Source organism: Astatotilapia calliptera, chromosome 7 (assembly GCF_900246225.1).
Source record: "Astatotilapia calliptera chromosome 7, fAstCal1.2, whole genome shotgun sequence".
Classification (NCBI taxonomy): domain Eukaryota; kingdom Metazoa; phylum Chordata; class Actinopteri; order Cichliformes; family Cichlidae; genus Astatotilapia; species Astatotilapia calliptera.
In genome coordinates, this window is record NC_039308.1 from 52889261 (window position 1) to 52908203 (window position 18943).

Here is an 18943-nt window from a genome sequence, read left to right on the forward strand (position 1 = left end):
CAACTCTTCATAACAAGCCACACGTTCAGTATTTTTCATGAACTTTAACATTTAACATGCTAAGTCCTGCAGAGTCTGCTCTTGTGTCTTTTTGCAGTTTCTCAGAGGATTGCACAGTCTGACTTTGAGGTAAATTTGTTAGAACATTGCACTACTGGGAAGACTGCCAACCATCTTGAACATTTTCCAGTTGTGAATAATTTTCCTCACTGAATAATTATGGACTTATAAATTGTTTGATAATGGCCCTATAACCCTTTCTAAATTGATAGGCAGCAGCAGTTTTTTCTTAAAGTTCATTGTTGATTACTTTGCACTTTGTCATTGTTCATACATACCTGAATACTGCTAAAACCTCTACTTTTGTAGAGGCACAAGATCAAAAATGAAAACCTAAGTGGTCCTAGCAAACCTCATATAAGCTTTTAAAAAAAAAAATAAAAAAATGACAAACTGAAACAAGTGCAACACATTATTTTTTCCAAGAATTTTATTATCATCATCATCATCATCATCTACTAGTGTGATCATCTTGAGAGTATCAAAAAAAGGCCTTTTGGAACATTTTAACACATATTCTTTGTTGTGTTGCTCTCTTTGGATCAAACATGTAATTTGGTATTTAAAAGCAGAAATATTTCAAAAAACAAAACATAACTTAAATAATAACAAATACATCTACACCCTAAAATCTACACTCTGAACCCGAATGAAGTCTGCAAAATTATCAGTGGCTTACAACGCAATCTTTCATATTAAAGCATTTCACAGAGAAACTTTAAACTGACCGTAATTTGCAAAATGTCACATTAAAATTAGTAAGTTTTTCTTGACATTATTATAAAATGGGTCATCTAAACTATTTAAACATATTACTCAGGTAAAAACATTTTTTGGTGATAAGCACTGTTTTTTGACATCTCAAGCTTAAAACAAAACAAAACAGAAAAACCCTATGTAAAATGCCTTTTCAGCAACCAAACCCACAGATATTATCACATTTAAATGCAAATAATGTATATAATGTAAATGAAAACCAAAGAAAATTACTAAATAATACACATCAATATTCTTTGGTTAGCATTATTTGTTTTAGAAAGGTATCAAAATTTGATTATGTTGCTCTTCACACATAGGGTTTCCATTATGATAGTCAAAATCCTTCATTGTCGCACCTGGACAGGAAACATTGTGGAGAGAGAAAGAAGTCTTTCCCATACGGCAATATTTGTGAACGGTGACAGATGATTCTCTGAAAAATATAAACCTCATCTGTCACTGGGACGCTGGATCTTTGGTCTTGGCATCAACATTTTCGTACCAAGGATCGACTGAATAAAAGAAAAAAGGCTGTACCCATCTGAGGAAGCAGACAACTCTTTGGATAATAGCATCGGCATCACCGCTGCACTCAGCAATGGTCTAGAAGGCAAATGAAACAAGCCCCGGAGACTCCTGCTAAAGCTTTCACCAGAATAAAGCATTAATAAAATTTACAAAGAGGAAAATCAGCGTTCTAAAGGGAAATTTACATCACTGGCACAAGCAAAATTTGGGCAAGTACACCCTTTATGTAAATCTACTAAGTTTTTGGCTGCCTTAGAATATCTTCTGTAGTATCAAAAACTCTTTGGGTATAACTTTTCCCGTCTTTGGATGTCATCATCTAAAGTACGCAAAGCCCTTTGACGTTAAGGCATTATTAAAGCTTGAAGTTCAGTGCACTGGAAATGCCAAACAATACTGTTTGATAAAGCTCTACAAGGTTTGAAAAAAACTGAATTCACTTTTCATCTTCACAACATACAGGATTCAAAGACAAACAGCATGTAACAAAAGCCCTTTCAACCATGAAAACAAAAACTACGCGATAACTTTCGAATACGGTAACAAGACGTGGCAATGAAGTGTTTTCACTTTGTCCCCTGAGTCAGAGATAATACTGCACAATAGGTGGTTAAAAACAAAAGGAGGTAGTAATGTATATAAAGAATAGAACACTGAGGTAGATAATCAGTCTAAAAAGGCTCAACTACATCCTCCGCTCCAGTGGAAAGTAGTTAAATATAATGAAAATGCACCGCAGTACATTTCTGACATTCTCTTTTTTGACATTCATCGTGGGTGAGTTTTGGTTTAGGACAGACCATGCCAAACACAGAAATACAGGTAGGAAGTTGTTTTAAAAAAATGGAAATAAAAATGTTAGGACAAATGTTCATACAAAATCCTGAGGTAAGTCCAAAGCAAACGCACACATCTTCCTTTGCAGCAGCAGGATTCCTGGTCCCTCGTTTCCCAGGAGATATCTAAAGGGCTTCCACTCGGGAAGCGGATGAGGTAGAAGTGGCATGACTCTGGCTGTTGGGAGAGCAGATGCAGGCCTGATGATGTTAGCAGCTGGCTGCTTGACAAGTACTGGAGACCACATGAGCCTCTGAGATGCCGCGAAGCAAGGAAGCATCAACCTCTTTTTCCACTTTGAACGACTGCTTCAGCTCCAAGACTGCGATTCTGTCGTCTGGCCCTAAAGATTCAGGCCTAGAGCTTCGGCTGCTCGACGGGCTGCTCATCTCTTCGTTGCTTTCTTCGTTGGAGTAGTGTCCAGAGTCACCTGTCTCTTGGCTGCCCTCACTGGTGTGAGAGCTCTCTGAGCGAAGAGGTCCATAGATGATCTCTCGTGATGAAGGCGGCAAGGGCGCTGAGCCGAGATGCTCCTCGTATCTCAGAACAGTTTTGCCAGCTTCGTACAAGCTGGCTCTGGTTTCGATCTGAAGATGAGGACAAAATTAAATTAAGATTCAAAAAGAAAAATCTATTTGGGGAAAAAGCTGAGTAAGCAAAAACAATGCCACATCACTTACATCGCTGTCAGCTGGATTTCTGATTTCTCTGTTGAAAAGCAGCCACTTCTTGCTGCTGACTGGACCCGTACCATTTATGATGATACTAGATCCACCCTGTAAAATGAGAGAACGTATGGAAACTACATGAGAGTGTTTTCTCAACAGACATGTAATCACGAGAACCCTATTTACTGTTCCGTTTCTCACCTTAGCATCTATGAAGTGATCACTCATCATGGGTATAAGGGCCTCAATATTCTCCGAATGCCGTTCACTGGGAAAACCAGAACGTGGACCTTCAGGAGCTCCTACAGCAATGACTTTATGACTGGAAGATTTTCTATTAGTTAAACAAATGACAATAAATATATAAATATCAGAAAGAATGCTTATGCTTTATTATATGATAATATAATAAAGCATATATTATATATGAAAGTATTTTTCCATCATTTGAAATACAGATAATCAGTACCTTTGTTTCCCCTTACTGATCAGAATCAAAGCGCATGTAATTATACAGGTCAAAGCGATGCTCACACCAACGATGATCCCCGTCATAGACCTCTGGTCTATGTGGTAGAGACCATCAGAGAATACTGGAAGATAAATAGAGAACAATTAAAGATCTGCTATATTACAGGATTAACAGGCCCTGCGACAGACTGGCGACCTGTCCAGGGTGTACCCTGCCTCTCGCCCTATGACAGCTGGGATAGGCTCCAGCGCCCCCCGCGACCCTGAAAAGGATAAGCGGAAGCGAATGGATGGATGGATGGAACTTAAAATACATCTAAGAGACGGAAAGCAGCCGTACCCATTTATTATTATTCTATTCAAACTCCTGTTAAACAAACCTGCATGTTTGTGGTTCACCGTCAATACTGCATGCAGTACTTGAAGTGAAGTCCACCAGGCATTTATTAGAAAAACACTTATATTCCCCCCTTAAATATCAAAATACACTGGACTGGATGGTATGGGACAGACCTTTGCCCAGACCTCTGTAAACTCTTTCCTGTCGAATTTATGGGATCAGTCACTTGTTTCGAGTCTTACTGAATAAAACATTATGTGCATTTTGGAAGTTCTTTGGAAGTGAGATACATCCCACAGTTTTTGTTTTTGCTTCTGCGATTCATCTCACTCTTTTAGGAGTTTTTGTCAACAAAAGGAACGTCCATTCAATAAAAATGAACTGAAATTAAACCTAAAGACACAATCCTAACACAATTACCACACGGGATTTTCAGTCCATTTCATTTCAGACATAGAAATGCAATGCCTTAGAAACCAAAGCCAGATAAAAGCATGTCTGACCTGTACTATCTGGAAACCAGTCAGAGTGTCTGGGATTTTTGCTTCGGTGGACGTTTCCTCGCTTTGGTGCCAGCTCCACGATCTCAGAGAAAGGACCTTCACCCACCTCACTGGAGGCAGCTATTTTTACAAGGTAGACATTTCCTGGCTCCAGCTTCTCCAGCAAGGCCATCGTATGACTCCCTATAAATGACAGCACAATCACACAGTAGAGATTAGATCATGGCTGAGAGGTACAGAACTAGAACACCAGAAGATCCAATTTGTCCAACTTTGCTTTGCAAAATATTTCAGTCACAAATGAGGAGATCATAAATTTGGGACTTTTCATTGTATGTTTTAATTAAGTATGGAGGCAAAGACAACATCATCATATGCAATTAAGAGGTAAAGTATACCAGAAGGAGGTGGTAAACTGGGTGTGAAACATTTTTTCACACTCAGTTTTAGTTTAGTTTGATTTAACTACAATAACCTTGGCTGGATCATTCAATCCCCCAAAGAATTATTCTGAAAAACGTATTTAACACATTATAAAAACAAAGTAAACTACTTGCCCTCTCTCTGGACTTTTTGCCAGTGTCCAGCAATCCAGTCTTTTTGTGAAGCATACAGGATGGTATAGCGTGTAATCACCACGTTGGACTCAGTGGGCTCCCTCCAGGACACCAGAGCGGTGTCTTCCTCAATCAGAGTTACTCGCACTCCTGCGGGAGGTTGGCTTGGTGCTAGGCACACAGAACACAGAACAACTCTGAGTACATTGGTGAAAAATATGCAATGAAATGATCAGAAAGAAACAGAAAGAAACACATTTACAGTAAAATGACGTTGCACTGATAGTTTGTTACCTGCTGGGAGGGTTTGATGGTAAACTACAGAACTCCAGGGACTCGACATCTGGTCCACATGAAGGCGCACCACAAACTCATAACGAGTGTTTGGATCCAACTTCTGAACTGTCACACTTTGCTTCGTACTGCAGAGAAACAAGATTCCCACATCATGGCAATTTGGCAGGAAATAGCCCAGAATACATTCTCACAAATTACATGAAATACAAGATGTGAATTATTAAAGGGATGTACTCATCAAACCAAACTAAAAGCAGGCTTCAATTCTCATGCCTTTGGGAGGTTCTTACGTTTGCAGGTAGCGTATTGCAAAGACGTTGTGAGTGCCCACAGGTGTACAGCGGACTGTATAACTGACAGCCTTGCCAGAGGGGAAAGGAGGATGACTCCAGCGCAGGGACACTGCAGATGAATTGCCATCCAAAACAGTGACTTGATTTGGAGGTGGAGGAGCTGCTGCAAGTTGGTCTCTAGCCGCTAAAGGAGGAAAGAACATGAAACTCTTTTTTTTTTTTTTAATTTACAGGCAAAAGAAAAACCCAAGAGTTAAACTTTCCTCATTACAGGCCCCTTATTCAAGGGGAGGACTCAACCTACCAAACTTTAGGAATTATTATCTGGCCTCCCAATACCGATCAATTTTGATCTGGTTATATGCAGAGAGGAGTGAGGTTCGATGGGTTCCAATAGAACAATATGAGGTGAATCCCATATCATTAAAAGACGTCCCATTTCTAGGTACGAAAAAATGTTTATCTAAGCTCACAAATAATTCGATAATATTAAACACCTTCCGTGCCTGGCAGGAATCCCACTCACTTCTAAAAATAAATATTTCTTTTTTTAGAAGGACACCCCTATGGGGCAATCCTGATCTCTCCCATCATATTTCCGACTCCATATTGCGGGGATGGAAGGATAGAAATATTCGAACTGTTGCCGATCTATACAATAATGACACATTTATTGACTTCCAACAACTAAAGGAAAAATTTAAACTTCCAGACCAAATTTTTTTAAATTTCTACAAATAAGAGACTGGATCAAAGAAAAAACCAAAGGAACTTTCCCTGAGATTCCCAAAGAAAGTCCTTTTGAAACGCATCTTTGCACCAAACCATGGAAGTCAATAAAAGGAATAGCATCTTCAATATACACTATTATTAATGAAAAATTACCTGACTACAACAAAACGGCTCTGAAAAGAAAATGGGAGGCAGATCTGGGCTATGTTTATGAAGAGGTAGAATGGTACCATCTAATGGAACAGGCACAGACCATGTTAATTTCCACAAATCATAGACAAATGCAATTTAATATATTCCACAGGACATATTATACACCTTACAGATTACATAAAATTGATATTAATTACTCTCCCAAATGTTTGAGATGTAAGGTGATAGATGGTGATCTCCTTCATATGCTGTGGAATTGCCCAGTAATAGAGGAGTTCTGGAGACGGACTACTGAAATAATTTCAAGGGTGATTGGGATCCAAGTCGAAATGGACCCAAAACTATGGATTTTAGGTGACAGATTCTATAAACGTGGATTACCACAAGAAATATTTTATTTTACTTGCAAGTACTGCAGTTAAAAAATGTATTCTGACACATTGGAAATCTGAAAATTCTCCAACACTGAGATATTGGATTAATGAGTTAGCATCCTACTGTACACCTGAGAAGATATCGCATAGTGTAAAAGGGAAATACGGAACCTTTAAAAAAATTTGGGGACCATTTCTTTCAGTATTACCGTCTTTGGACTTGACAGAATATAGAGATGACGTAAATTCCTCTGGGTTTACCCTGAATTGATCCTTGGTTAGGCCCTTCTGATCAGAGTTCTTGAATGTTGTGCTGATTCTTGTGTATAGACGGGTGTAAATATGGGCTGTTTGGATACACGAATGTGATGAAGTTGAGAGCCATACAGGGGTAAAGGGGTGGGGGGATGGTGGGAGGGGTTCACACGATATGTTTTTCTTTTTTTTCTTTTTTTTTTTTGTTTTGTTTTAAATTTTTGTAATTACCAATACTGTTACTATTATAATTATTATTTATTATTATTAATACGCCCGTATTTTCTGTGTTCGGTCCTCAGATGGTTGAGGCAATGTTAGAAAGATAAAGATACTAGAGTGTGTTCCTGAGAATTTTTTTTTTTTTTTTGGTCATAATGACCAGTCAAGCTTTGGCTAGTTGATGATACTTTGTCCCATAACTGTAAACGTCTTTTATTGTTTGTTTCTGTTTGTTTGTTGTTCATTTTCAATTTAAAAAATGAAAATAAAAAGTAAAAAAATAAAAAAATAAAAAAAATAAAAAAATTTACAGGCAAAGTTTGTATTTCATTTTTAGTGTCAGCCATGAAAGCACTGAAGTCATTTACTATAAATACACTATATTGTACAAGACCATCATCAGAAGACCAAACTGAATGAATGAAAACACGAAGAAATCATTCATCTAAGGCTTGTGTGTTGACAAGATTTTCACATAAAGGTTTGGGTTGGCTACAAAAGAGCAGTCTTTGGGAATGGATGATTTACACCAATACTTACACACACATCCCGGGGTACTGATGGTCTGGTCTCTCTGATGACCATCTGCAACCTTGCTGACAGCCAGAATCTTGACGTGATACTTTTTCCGTGGATCTGGAAAGATAATATTCAGATTTTAGCCATTTTAATGGACATTTTGCTAGAATAAAAACATTTAATAATTAAAAAATATTGTCTAGCAAAGCTGAAGGCTGAGAGATCATGGTGGTTAATAATCTATTTAAAAAAAGAGTGAGAGGGGGACATAAGGACAATTAGCTGCAGGAGGGTAACTGCTGGTCTTAACTGGCCATCCCCCATGTATGGACAATACTTGGCCTCCTGAGTCACCCCAACCTTTCATTTGTCTCGTGGTGTCATGTGTAACGACCATGAGAAAGCTCAACCAGGCCCAAGCCAATGTAAATAAGGTGACGCGCTCAAATCTCCAGCATGAATGTTGTCACTACATGATTCTGCACTTAACTGACTTTACAACTATGAAGCTCTGACACCACAAGCTTGCTTCAATATACAATACAAATTACTGATGTCCACAGAAATAAACAAAGGTGGATGAGGTAAAATATTTGAATAAGACATTCAGGACAGCCACACAAAAAAAAACTGAAGTAAACAAGACCTCTAAGGTCAGAACTTTTCTTTTAAAAATATTCTGTCACATTGCATATTTTAACTTGAGAAACTACCATTTTTCCTCAGCACCTAAATCAGGATGCTTTTAGGGAGCGTTAAAATCTGTAATGCCTCTGGAGTGAAAGGTCATCCTTTGGGTATTGACCAGTGAAGGCAATATGTCCAGGCCTGTTGTGGGGGCTGGGGTAGGGGCAGCGTTCAGCTGCTGGGATTGTGGGCCCATGGGACAGGAGGGGGGTTTGACTGGGGTCCCCGGGTCAGGCCAAGAACAGAAAGAATCCAGGAGCAGGACTGTGGGATAGGAGGTGGGCCTCTTTTGTTATTTTCTATCGCTTTTGTGTTACAGCTTTAAACTTGGAGCAACACAAGAAGTTCAGCGATATTGTAAAATATCAGACTAATAGCCACTTGTGATTTTTTAAACTTAAATAATACTGAAGAGTTTTGAATTTTTAGACAGGTTAGTAACACAAATAGATTTCCAAACAGAAACATGTAAACTTCTCCTGTTTCAGCTTATTTGGGACTTAGAAATCAAACTGTGCTCAAAGACTAATTCATATAAATAATTTATTTATTTATTTATTTATTTTAAATCTGTAGATTATTTAAATGGACATCAGAGACAACTGGTGGGGGTAGGGTACTAATCCAAGTGTGCTGTCCCATGGCTAGAGGTCAGTGGCTTGCTCTGGTCTTTGTTCATGTGCACTAGTGTCCATCTGAAAAAAGGGTAGCGGCCAGGGTCTTACATGCCACGTCTGGCCCTGGACAAAACACAATGGCTAAGCATAATTATGCAATGCCCGAGATGGCTAGTAGTGGTGGGAGGGACATCTGGAACCTGACCTCTAAACCTGGGAGCCTCGTACTCCAGCCTGACTGGAGAGTACTGCTGGTTAGGCAGGAGAGGTCAGCACATATTGATCAGGATAGGGGATGGAAATGCAAATGCAGAAGCCGACTGCCCATCGAATTAAATTTGAGTGATGCAAAAATGGCCCATCACTCTCTGCCGTCTCCTGTCCAAAGCACAGGTGCAGATAAAGGAAATTCACTAATCGTAAACATTTTTTTAATTTACTCCTGGGTTCTAGGCACACTCACCAAGGCCACCAATCGTGTACGTATTGGTTTGAGCCTGCAGCTGGATGTCGGGCTGCTCTGGTTGTCCTTCCTCATGGTAACACAGACGATAGCCCTGAATAGCCACAGATTCAAGGGAGCTTTGCCAGCGTGCCACAATGGAGGTGCAGTTTAAAGCTTCAAGTTGAAGAATAGGGGCTGAAGGCACTAAGAAGGCGGCAGAGAGAGCACTCATGAGAATTATGAGACTACTGACATAACAGAAAACAAAAATAACAACAGGACAGCCAAAGAATGGATTGACGCTGCAGTCAAACCAAGAATTCCCTTTTGGTTTTAGTGTTTTACAACAATGTGTAAATATAAAGCTAAAATTCAGCTCTGGTGGAAAAAAACAAAAACAAAAAAACAACCTCCCCAGCACACCAGGCTATGAAAATAGGATATTCTTTCCCCCACATAGATGCCTGAGGCCCTCTCTTTATGACCCGTGACTGAGGCCAATCTAGCATCACTGACAGCAAAGGGCAAAGGTTTCTGAGTAACCAACACAAAGACTGTGGGACAATGCTAAAACAGCAAACTCCAGTCATACGCTAGCCACTCTGCATGAACTCTAGTGTCCTGGTTTTCAAAGAGCAGCCAAACAGCAATGCGACAAAAGAAAAAAGGTTCTGCTAGTTACACGTTTAAACACCATCTGATTTCACTTTGCTGTAGCATTTACTAATTTGCTTTTTAAACTTAATTTATTTTTATACTGCATGAAAACAGGAATAAACTAGAATCACAATCATGTGATGAGCCTGCAGAGACTTTTTTTTGGTTTTTTTAAAGCAGCTAAATGTACGTTTTTTTTCCTTTATCAGACTTCTGCTGGTTTACCTTTGTTGCTGGAGGTCTTAGGCGTACGGTGTGATGTCCATGCTGAGGGCTCACACCAACCCACTCGGGTGGCTGCGGCCATGCGGAGCAGGTAGATGGTGTCAGGCTGCAGCCCCTCCAGCAGGTATTCAGTGCTGTTCTGCAGTAGCTCTACAGATGTGACGGTGCTGTCTGCAGCTGTGCGATAAGAGAGTCTATATGCAGACACACGACCGCGGCTCACCTTGGCTGGCAGTGGCTGCCAGCTCACCTGGATGTCTGTTGTGCTCTGGCTGGTCAGGCTCAGCTCAGGAGTACGAAGAGGCACTGGAGGAAAAAAATTGGATATAGAAAATGTATTAAAAACTAGAGATTTTTCTACTTATTATTCAAATCACCCAAATTTTCTTAATAAAAATCTGATTCATAACACTACAATCTTGCCAATTTCCTTTCAAAACATGCTTTGCATACAAGCTAGCTTAACTACCAAAATGATTTACTGCGAGGAATGTTGGAAGCGCTTCAAGCTTACCATCCTCCAGGGTATGTTGACTGACTTGGTCTGACATTCGACTGGCTCCCATTGGCATATAAGCTACAATGTAAAAGCTGTAGTTTCGAGCTGGCTCCAGGTCATCGATGATGTAACTGGTAGTGTCGTTGCCAATAACAACTTGGTATTCTTCGTTGTTTAGACCTGGAAAAAAAAAAAATAAATAAATAATCATACAGCAAGTCATTAATTAGGGTAAGATTATCCACACAAGAGTGAAAAAAAATAAAGCGAGTTCAACTTGGTAGTTAAGTGTGCGTCCTATAAACAATCAGTGCTAGGAAAGAAAAGTTTCTGAATTCTCTTTTTTGTGTGTAAACGTGTAATGAAAATGATAAACATACAATTGATTCCAGCCAGCATAAAATAAACCCAGTTTAACATCTAAAAGACATGATTTATTGGAGGAACTCAGCTATTACTTTAATGGTTAAAGTGAATACAATCTTACAACTTTAGTTTGCAAAACTGTGATTTTTTTTAAAGCTCGCCGTCCCTTTAAGTCCGAGCAGAATGAGCTAGGGAGTGGACAAAGGGCTGAATAAGCCTGTTGTTATTTAAGTGAAGTAGCCTTGACCCCTGCGCTGTGCAGCAGCAACAGATGGCCTTCACCAAGGAAAGTTGATCATGTGAGAGTGTGATGCAGCATAAAGATGTAGACCCGTCAGCCTTTTAAGGCCCAAATTATAAGAACAATCAAATAAACCATCTTTTTCCTCTCTGTCTCACCTTCAGCCTTCATATAATGGACAGAGTAGGCAATGACTTTGTCCGTATTGTACAAAGGTCTCTCCCAAGCCAGTAAGATAGCAGAGCTTGAGATGGTCTCAGCATGGATATTTCTCGGAGCACTGGGCCGGTCCTCAGACATGACAACAATAAGGCGAGCCAAGGATAGCACAGATCCCTGTTCATTCTCTGCCACACACTGATAGATGGCATCATCCTCAGGAATGATCTGTGTAATCACCAGTTTACTATGAAACAAAAGAAAAAAGGAAAAAGAAAAATCAGCAAAGCCAAAGAAGCCAGCTTATTTAAGCAGGTTTGTCTTTCATAATGTTTAATTAAATTTAAGCGAGCCCAAATCTCCCGTCTATACTTTACCTGTTGTACATCTTAATCCTCCCATTTAAGTGAACTTGTTCTCCATTCTTCAGCCAGGTGATGCGAGGTGTAGGCACTCCCTCTGCTTGGCACATGAACCGGGCAGTGCCTGCCCTCGGACGGGTCTGGCTCTCAGGTTTCTCAACTATGTTTGGTGGCACTGAAACAACAGCATAACAGAAGAGCTAATGGTTACCTTTTATTAAGCCATGGAGTTCTAACTGTGTGGCATCTTGCACCTAACACGTTTGTTACTTGGACGTATAAACATTTGCAAAACCTTTAGTTATGAGTCTGTATACTGAATATAAGAACCAGGCCAAAGATGTGATCTGAAGACATCTGTGGCGTAATCATCAAAGACTGATCATTACCCAATACTGTGAGGTTGGCTGCAGCAGTGGTGTGGTTGCGGGTTCCGGGGGTGGTGGCCCTGCAAACGTAGACTCCGCTGTGCTTGGTACTGACATCAGTAATAACCAGGTTTCCATTGCCCAACACTTTGGCATTGTACACATCGATGGATTTACTGTCAGCACGGCTCCAGGAGATGATGGGCCGGGGATTGCCTGTGGCCACACACTCCAACACCACCGTTTGGTGAAGAGAAACGGTCACATTTTGAGGTCCAGCAATGATTCTGGGTCTCTGACGTAGTTTAGGGCCTGCATCTTCACAAGAAAATGTAAACAAAAAAAGTCAGGGAATGACAGTGCTTAACATTCATTCGTAAAATGCAGTCAGTGCAATTAATTTACCTAGGTTGACTGTCAGTGTGGCCTCTCGACTCTTCAACACACTACCGATGTTAGTTGCCACACATTGATAGTGTCCGGCATCCTCCAGTTGTACATTGTGAATCTGAAGAACTCCGTTTGGCAAAACAGTTATTCTGAAAACATACAAAACATACAGTCTGGGTCAAGCTAGAACGCTCATGTGAAACCCAACAGAAGATGGAGCTGTAGGCTAAAAAATAAACTGATAAAAATGTGCCTAAATAAAGTTATAATTATGTTTCTGCAGTTACCTGTCTGTCTGCAGTGGCAGTGTCCTTTGGTTTAGCTCCCAGGTTATGGTAGCAGGTGGGCTTGAGATGACTGCACAGGAGAATCGTGCCACAGAGCCCACAGTCACCACAACAGGCACAGGATGCAACACAAACTCTGAGATACCTGTGAAAAAAATTAAACAATCAATTTCAACTAATTAATTTGTTTTAGTACCAGATGAATATAATGCATTTCTTTTGGTAAAATATACATTATGCATACAATGCCCTGACTTTGATGAATGGTAATTGATTAGATGAAAGGTACTGATTTTATTTTTGTGCAGATGAGCTATGAGGTCCTCTTCTGACCAGCTGGCCTAATCAATGGATCAGTCCAACAATGACACTGAATGATGCATTATTATATATGAAAAGTAATCAATTCACTTCACATAAAAAACAAAAACAAAACTGTAAACAAAAGTAGACATGAGAAATGTCGAACAATGCTGAACTATAATGCTGTGGTTATTTTTTGCACACACATGCAACAATTAGCTTTTCTTACACATATTTTAGTCATTTAAATCGACTTTAAAATTACAAAAACAGTGCACTCTTTATTTAGGCACTTCCGAAACGTGTTTTAATAGCCACCACAAATAAACAACCACCAATCTGCATTTAACTGAAGGCTACAAGATATGATCAATGATCTTCATTTATTAAGGTGATAACCATCTCCCTGCCCCCTCACTCACAGGAAGGAAGTCAATATCATGTTAAAGGAAATCAATGCTCTGTTTACCCACTAAAACTTCCACATTCAGATTCTGGGATTTAGAACATCAATAATTGAAGAGCAATGCTTCAATTTAAACTCTCGTCTCATCAGTATCAAACAAATAAAACTTTGATTCTGTATCTGTGAGGCGAATTAAAGACTGCTTTTTGAATGGATTTGGGAATTGTTCCTCTGAACTTGCAATAAGGGGTTGGTTTAAGGTTAATGTACAACGGCAAAATATCACAAAAATAAATACACTTATTTAGTCGCCAATCATTTGTCTCATTGTAAAGTCTGTTACTAGCCACATGAAAACACACACAGCGTCTGGTAGGACGTTAACAATACGATGCTGACCACCTGGTTTTGCTCTTGTAGATAGAGGGTGTGGCCAATCTGCTAATATGGTCACCCCTGTTGTAGACTGCAGATCAATGTCTAGGTCAAACAACAGAAAGGTCTCTCCAAAGAGGTCAAAGTGCACTGCAACCCAGTGTCAATTCCATTTTAGCCCAAACTGGCCGGATCGAAGCCAGTTTACCATTGGTCAACCAAAGAGACCTGGTGATTCAAATGTGGGTTTTTTTTTCCTCCCCCAAATGAGATACTTGTAATGATCTGAACTATTGCGAATAGATTTTATATACATATCAAAGGGCAGGCCAAAATTTAAAGCCACACCTGTGTTCATATTTGCAAAAGAAATAGTTTCTATGGCCAGCTGGAATATATTCAGATCTTCTGATTGTCAGATGAAGGCACAAAAGTGTGAGAAAACCTAGCTGGACCTTGCAGCTGTTTCTCCCAACACTTTTATTCCTTTTACATGATTTGTGTGGTTTTCCCAGCAATTAACTGATGAGTTTTACCAACTTAGAAATGCCATCTTTCTTAAAAAAAAAAAAAAAAAGTAAGCATTTTTGTGTACTAATGTAGTAAATTTCAACTGCATTCATAATTTTTTGTGGCACACCATTTGGAATCAACTGTTGTAAGCAATGTTCAGAAAGACGTGATTTCTGACATCTTTCCAGTTCTTGGATTTGTTAAAATTGGGGACTTGGTGAAAGAAATAACCTTAAAAATGCCTCCTTTTATGTGGATGATCAGGCTCAATCACTCACATGACAAACTGGCCTTTCCTTAACAAAAGCGCTGTGCTTGACAGGGCAACAGAGAGGCTGATCCAGTGAAAGGGGTTGTGGGCTGGGCAGAAGAACAGCAGGCCGACCCAGCTAAAGCAGGCCTGTGACATCACAAAGCCTTTCCCCAGCTGACCCCTGACCTCAGGACCTCTGGACAGAAGGGGAGCACAGAGGAGCCCCATCCTCCACTCCCCTGCCTGCAGCTGACCAAAAACCTTTAACCCTTTCACAGACAATGGCTGAATCCCAAACCAAACTTGACTTTGGAATATTTTTAAGTGGTCAACTGCTAGAAATTCTTATTAAATAGAAAACAACTGCAAACAGTGCATTTTGGTGGAAAGTCAACAGTGGGGATGGATTTATTCAAACATAAAAAACTTTTGTTTTCCTCCATCAAATGTCCAGTGACAGGAACATGCACTAGCTTCTGTTTGCTAACCCATCAGGTTTATGTGTAGATGCCTCTCTAAATGTCCGTACTGGGCAAATAAATTGTAAAACATTTTTTATTGCTTTGAATCTCATCTTCTTGGATTGAAGTTGTAGTGTTTTTTTTCTAATGCTGAGTATTAATGCTAATCTCTATAACCCCAGTGCCCTCTCAGTATATTGCAGAGGCCAGTACTAGTTTCCATGACACCCGTCATGGGATATCCCCTTCTAAGAACTATGAAAAGTGTCCATGGTAGACCAGGCCCATTGTATAGACACAGCTGTCCTGGCCACTGATATGTGGACAAATAAATGCCCCAGGATCAGGCCTTTTCTTCTGGATCAGCCAGGGGCACTCCAAACAAAGGCTTAAAGGCAAATGCTTTTCAGAGATTCCTTGGGGTAGCAGACCATCCGTCAATTACACACCACTATAGTCCACTCATATTTAAAGAAAGGAACTGATAATTCCTTACTTTTGGCACTATTTATAGGATACATACCATAAAATGTGTGAGTGATACTTAGTCAAAATACAGAAAACCTGGTCTGCTTGATTATGGAGTATTTATGAACCTTTAGATTTACCCCCATCTACATTTAGCGGTCTTTTACAGTGATTTTAACACTGGACTAGCAGCTTTTAATTCTGACACAGAAGCTTGTGTTTCAGAGGATCTTCCCAGGAAAATAAAAGCAGAGGGACTGAGGTACATCTGCCTCCCCTTTCCAGGTTTGTTGTCCATGAACTTGCCATTGTGATTTTTGCATGCTGACAACACCACAAAGTCAATACCACCAGCAAGTCTAACCAGTCATCACACTGATCAATGGAAGAAAGTCCAAGTTAGATCCATACTCACTTGCGATAGTCAAACGTGATCTTTGGCTTAAGATAGCTCCAAATTTGTTTTGGGAGAGGCACTGGTAGAATCCTTCATCTGAATCCTCCTTGGTATGCTTTATCTTTGGTATGTACAAGGAGCCATTTGGCAGGAAGTGTATGTGCTCACTTTCTGCCAACTTAACCCCATTCCTCAGCCACTTGATGGTGACTGGAGGCTGTCCATGGGCCTGACAGTCCAATACAGCAGGGTCCTTTGGTAATACAGTAACATCACTGGGTTCTGTGATGAAGGACAACTCGCTAAAACATAAAACACCTACAGGGAAAGAGAGGCTGCATTATTAAGAAGAGAAGAAGACTAAAGCAGGTCATATTTACTCTATAACCTGTCAGAAAAACCTCACTGATTACAGGATTATTTTTATTTTAAAGACCATCCAGCATTATGTAGTTGACATACATGTATTTTCTCAACATAACAAACTCTATAAAAAGCAGATGCAAGTCTTAATGTTAATATTTAACGTGTTAGGACAATTTATAATTGGGAAACAATGATGTGAAAATAGTATCTGACGTGAAAGCTGAAGGTCCCAAGCGACGGAGCTTTATCGCCTTAAAGTTAAACGTTTAGCGACATGCCATCTTATCTCATCTCATTCAACGTGGAACAAAAAACAAAGCTATGTTCAAATAATAGAGCTAAAATAGTTTGTTTCAAAGAAGAACGGCTGTAGGCAATATAAGCGTAATGTACAATCAACGGTAGAGGTGTGTGGACAGAAAAGGTCAAGCACCGCTAAAAGTTAGCTCATTCACAACCATAATATCAATAATTAAAAAAACAAACAAACACTTACTTGATAAAGGAAGACACAAAACAAAAAGCAACCAGTGCCGGAAAAATTTCATCTTAAAATGTGCCATTTATCCAGAGTGCTCTGTCATTTTCCCCCCACCGAGCGAACGCTGCTCCTCTCCGTGATGCTCTCAAATCCCCAATGAGGCTTCTGCCAGCAGAATAGCACCAGCGGCTCTACTGGGGTACCGGGGAGAGGGGGCCCCACCCCGCCCTCTAACGCATGCGCACATAATAAACGAGCGTAAAAGTGAAGTCAGATGACCACGCGCTCCTTGGAAAGTCTCACAAGATGACAATCTCTAATTATTATTATTTTTAACTAAATACTTTTATTTATAACACCTACACAGTGGTCTAGCCCCGAGGTTTCACACATACAGACAGCTCGTCCCACTGGCTGGCTTTGCAAAGTGTGAAAAATCATTAAAAAGAAAAATAACACCTTGCTAGCCCACAGACCACAATTTGTTTGGCATTACAAATCTGATGTAGCTCATTATCACAGCTCTTTAAGGCCCTCACCTGAACAACAGCATATCTCACAGACAGGAATACTTCATGCAGCTAAATGAATGTGACATTGAGTTTCACCCTTTGTGAGTATGTAAATTCCTATTAATGTATTAATAATATCATCTGTAAAAGTAAAGACTGCTTTGTTATGGCATAATGTTGTCCTTTCTTTCTTTTGTTCTAATCTAACTCTGTGTTTAATTACATATTTTTAGCTCAGTGAGACTTTCTGAATATTTAAGGTTTACTTGTTAACGTTTCGTGGGATTTCATGGGGCCTCCAGTTGTTGTCCTTCTCCATTATGTAATTTGCCATTTTTGCTTACTCTGCATGTGACACAGCCTTCCATACCTATTAGTTTGTTCATGGATTTGTAAATACCATAAAGACCTATAGAAAACTGAATTCAATTCCTTTTAGGCTGTTAACATTTCAGCATCAAGCACTGATCAGAGCATTGACTAGATTACCTACACACTGATCAGAAATCAACAACCAGTTTCCCATGTTTCAATAGATCAAATGTTCTGGACAACAAAATAAGATGAACGTTTGAATTATCAGTTACCAGCAGTTAATAAGGTCATATTGAACAGCATCTGCTCCTATAGTAGAGCCTAGTAATTATGATGAGATATTGATGGCTACTAGTCAGCTGCTTAATGAATTCAGATATTGATCCAGCCACTGTGCCTTTTGACAATGGCCCTCCTGTCTCCAGGCTCTCATTCAGTAGCAATACAATGGACTCCAGCGGTGAGCTCAGCCACGCTGTATCAGCAAAACCTCCCTCCACTGGCACAGGTAAATAAAGTCATCAAGCTGGTAACTGTGCTCCCTCACAAAACATATCACACTCTCCTTCTCAGCTACATCTATGAATGGATGTTTACCGATTTCAGAGGATTACTACTTAAAAACATGCATCGCCAAACTCCAATATCCAATCAAATGAGGAGACACGAGTGTAATTATGTATTGATTAGAACTAACTATTGATTTAATCATTTAAAGCCTTCTAGTCATAACCCAAGGCTCAAAATCATTTGTCAGGCAAATAGCATGTGCTAAAGTGTTTACTCAGTACTAATAATTTATGCGAAAAGTACGTTTTGGTCACCTTCTCAAAACCCTCAGTGATAATAGTAATTGTCACTGTGCACACTTTTGCCCCCCCCCCCCCCCCCCATGTTTAACTGTAGATTCTTTATTTTCATGTTCTAGCCTATCAAAAACAAACACTGCATTTTTTTTCCTTGTGAAATCTGTTGACTCATGTTGCTAAATGTTGGCTGAAGTAACCACTGGCCCCATATGGCTAAAGGTCAGGGTGTTTGGCCATGATCAATAGGGTTAAGGTTATTAACATATGATGAATATCATGAGGCCCTGGGAAAGCAGAGCAGAGGGCCAAAGAGCTGGACTCTGGTTGGCTGTAGCTTGTTTCCAGGAGGCGCCAACCCCCCTACAGACCTTAGAGGTCAGTTGAAGAGCTGCTGACCTCTAACCTTGGGTCGA

At 39.9% G+C, this 18943-nt stretch overlaps 1 protein-coding gene across 1 annotated transcript; it reads right to left on the reverse strand.

The window, feature by feature from the left end:
• Positions 1-488: 488 nt before the first annotated feature.
• On the reverse strand, positions 489-17118 carry LOC113026607 (protogenin B-like). Its single transcript, XM_026175582.1, has 19 exons — positions 16910-17118; positions 16066-16365; positions 12872-13016; positions 12600-12733; positions 12216-12512; positions 11842-12001; positions 11464-11711; positions 10714-10878; positions 10200-10505; positions 9336-9521; positions 7590-7685; positions 5311-5497; positions 5018-5145; positions 4724-4894; positions 4167-4349; positions 3322-3445; positions 3054-3186; positions 2865-2960; positions 489-2771 (listed from the first exon to the last, which is right to left on the reverse strand). The coding sequence occupies exons 1-19, from the start codon at positions 16974-16976 to the stop codon at positions 2394-2396; spliced, it is 3504 nt and encodes a 1167-aa protein (XP_026031367.1). The 5' UTR covers positions 16977-17118; the 3' UTR covers positions 489-2393.
• Positions 17119-18943: the final 1825 nt, after the last annotated feature.

Bases quoted from the DNA above. Each gene is read 5' to 3' on its own strand.
- LOC113026607 (XM_026175582.1), bottom strand. From the start codon at position 16,976: ATGGCACATTTTAAGATGAAATTTTTCCGGCACTGGTTGCTTTTTGTT. The intron at 7,686-9,335 runs GTGAGTGTGCCT...TTATCTTTCCAG, and splicing joins GTACACGATTGGTGGCCTTG to ATCCACGGAAAAAGTATCAC. The intron at 2,961-3,053 runs GTGAGAAACGGA...CTCATTTTACAG, and splicing joins ATCACTTCATAGATGCTAAG to GGTGGATCTAGTATCATCAT.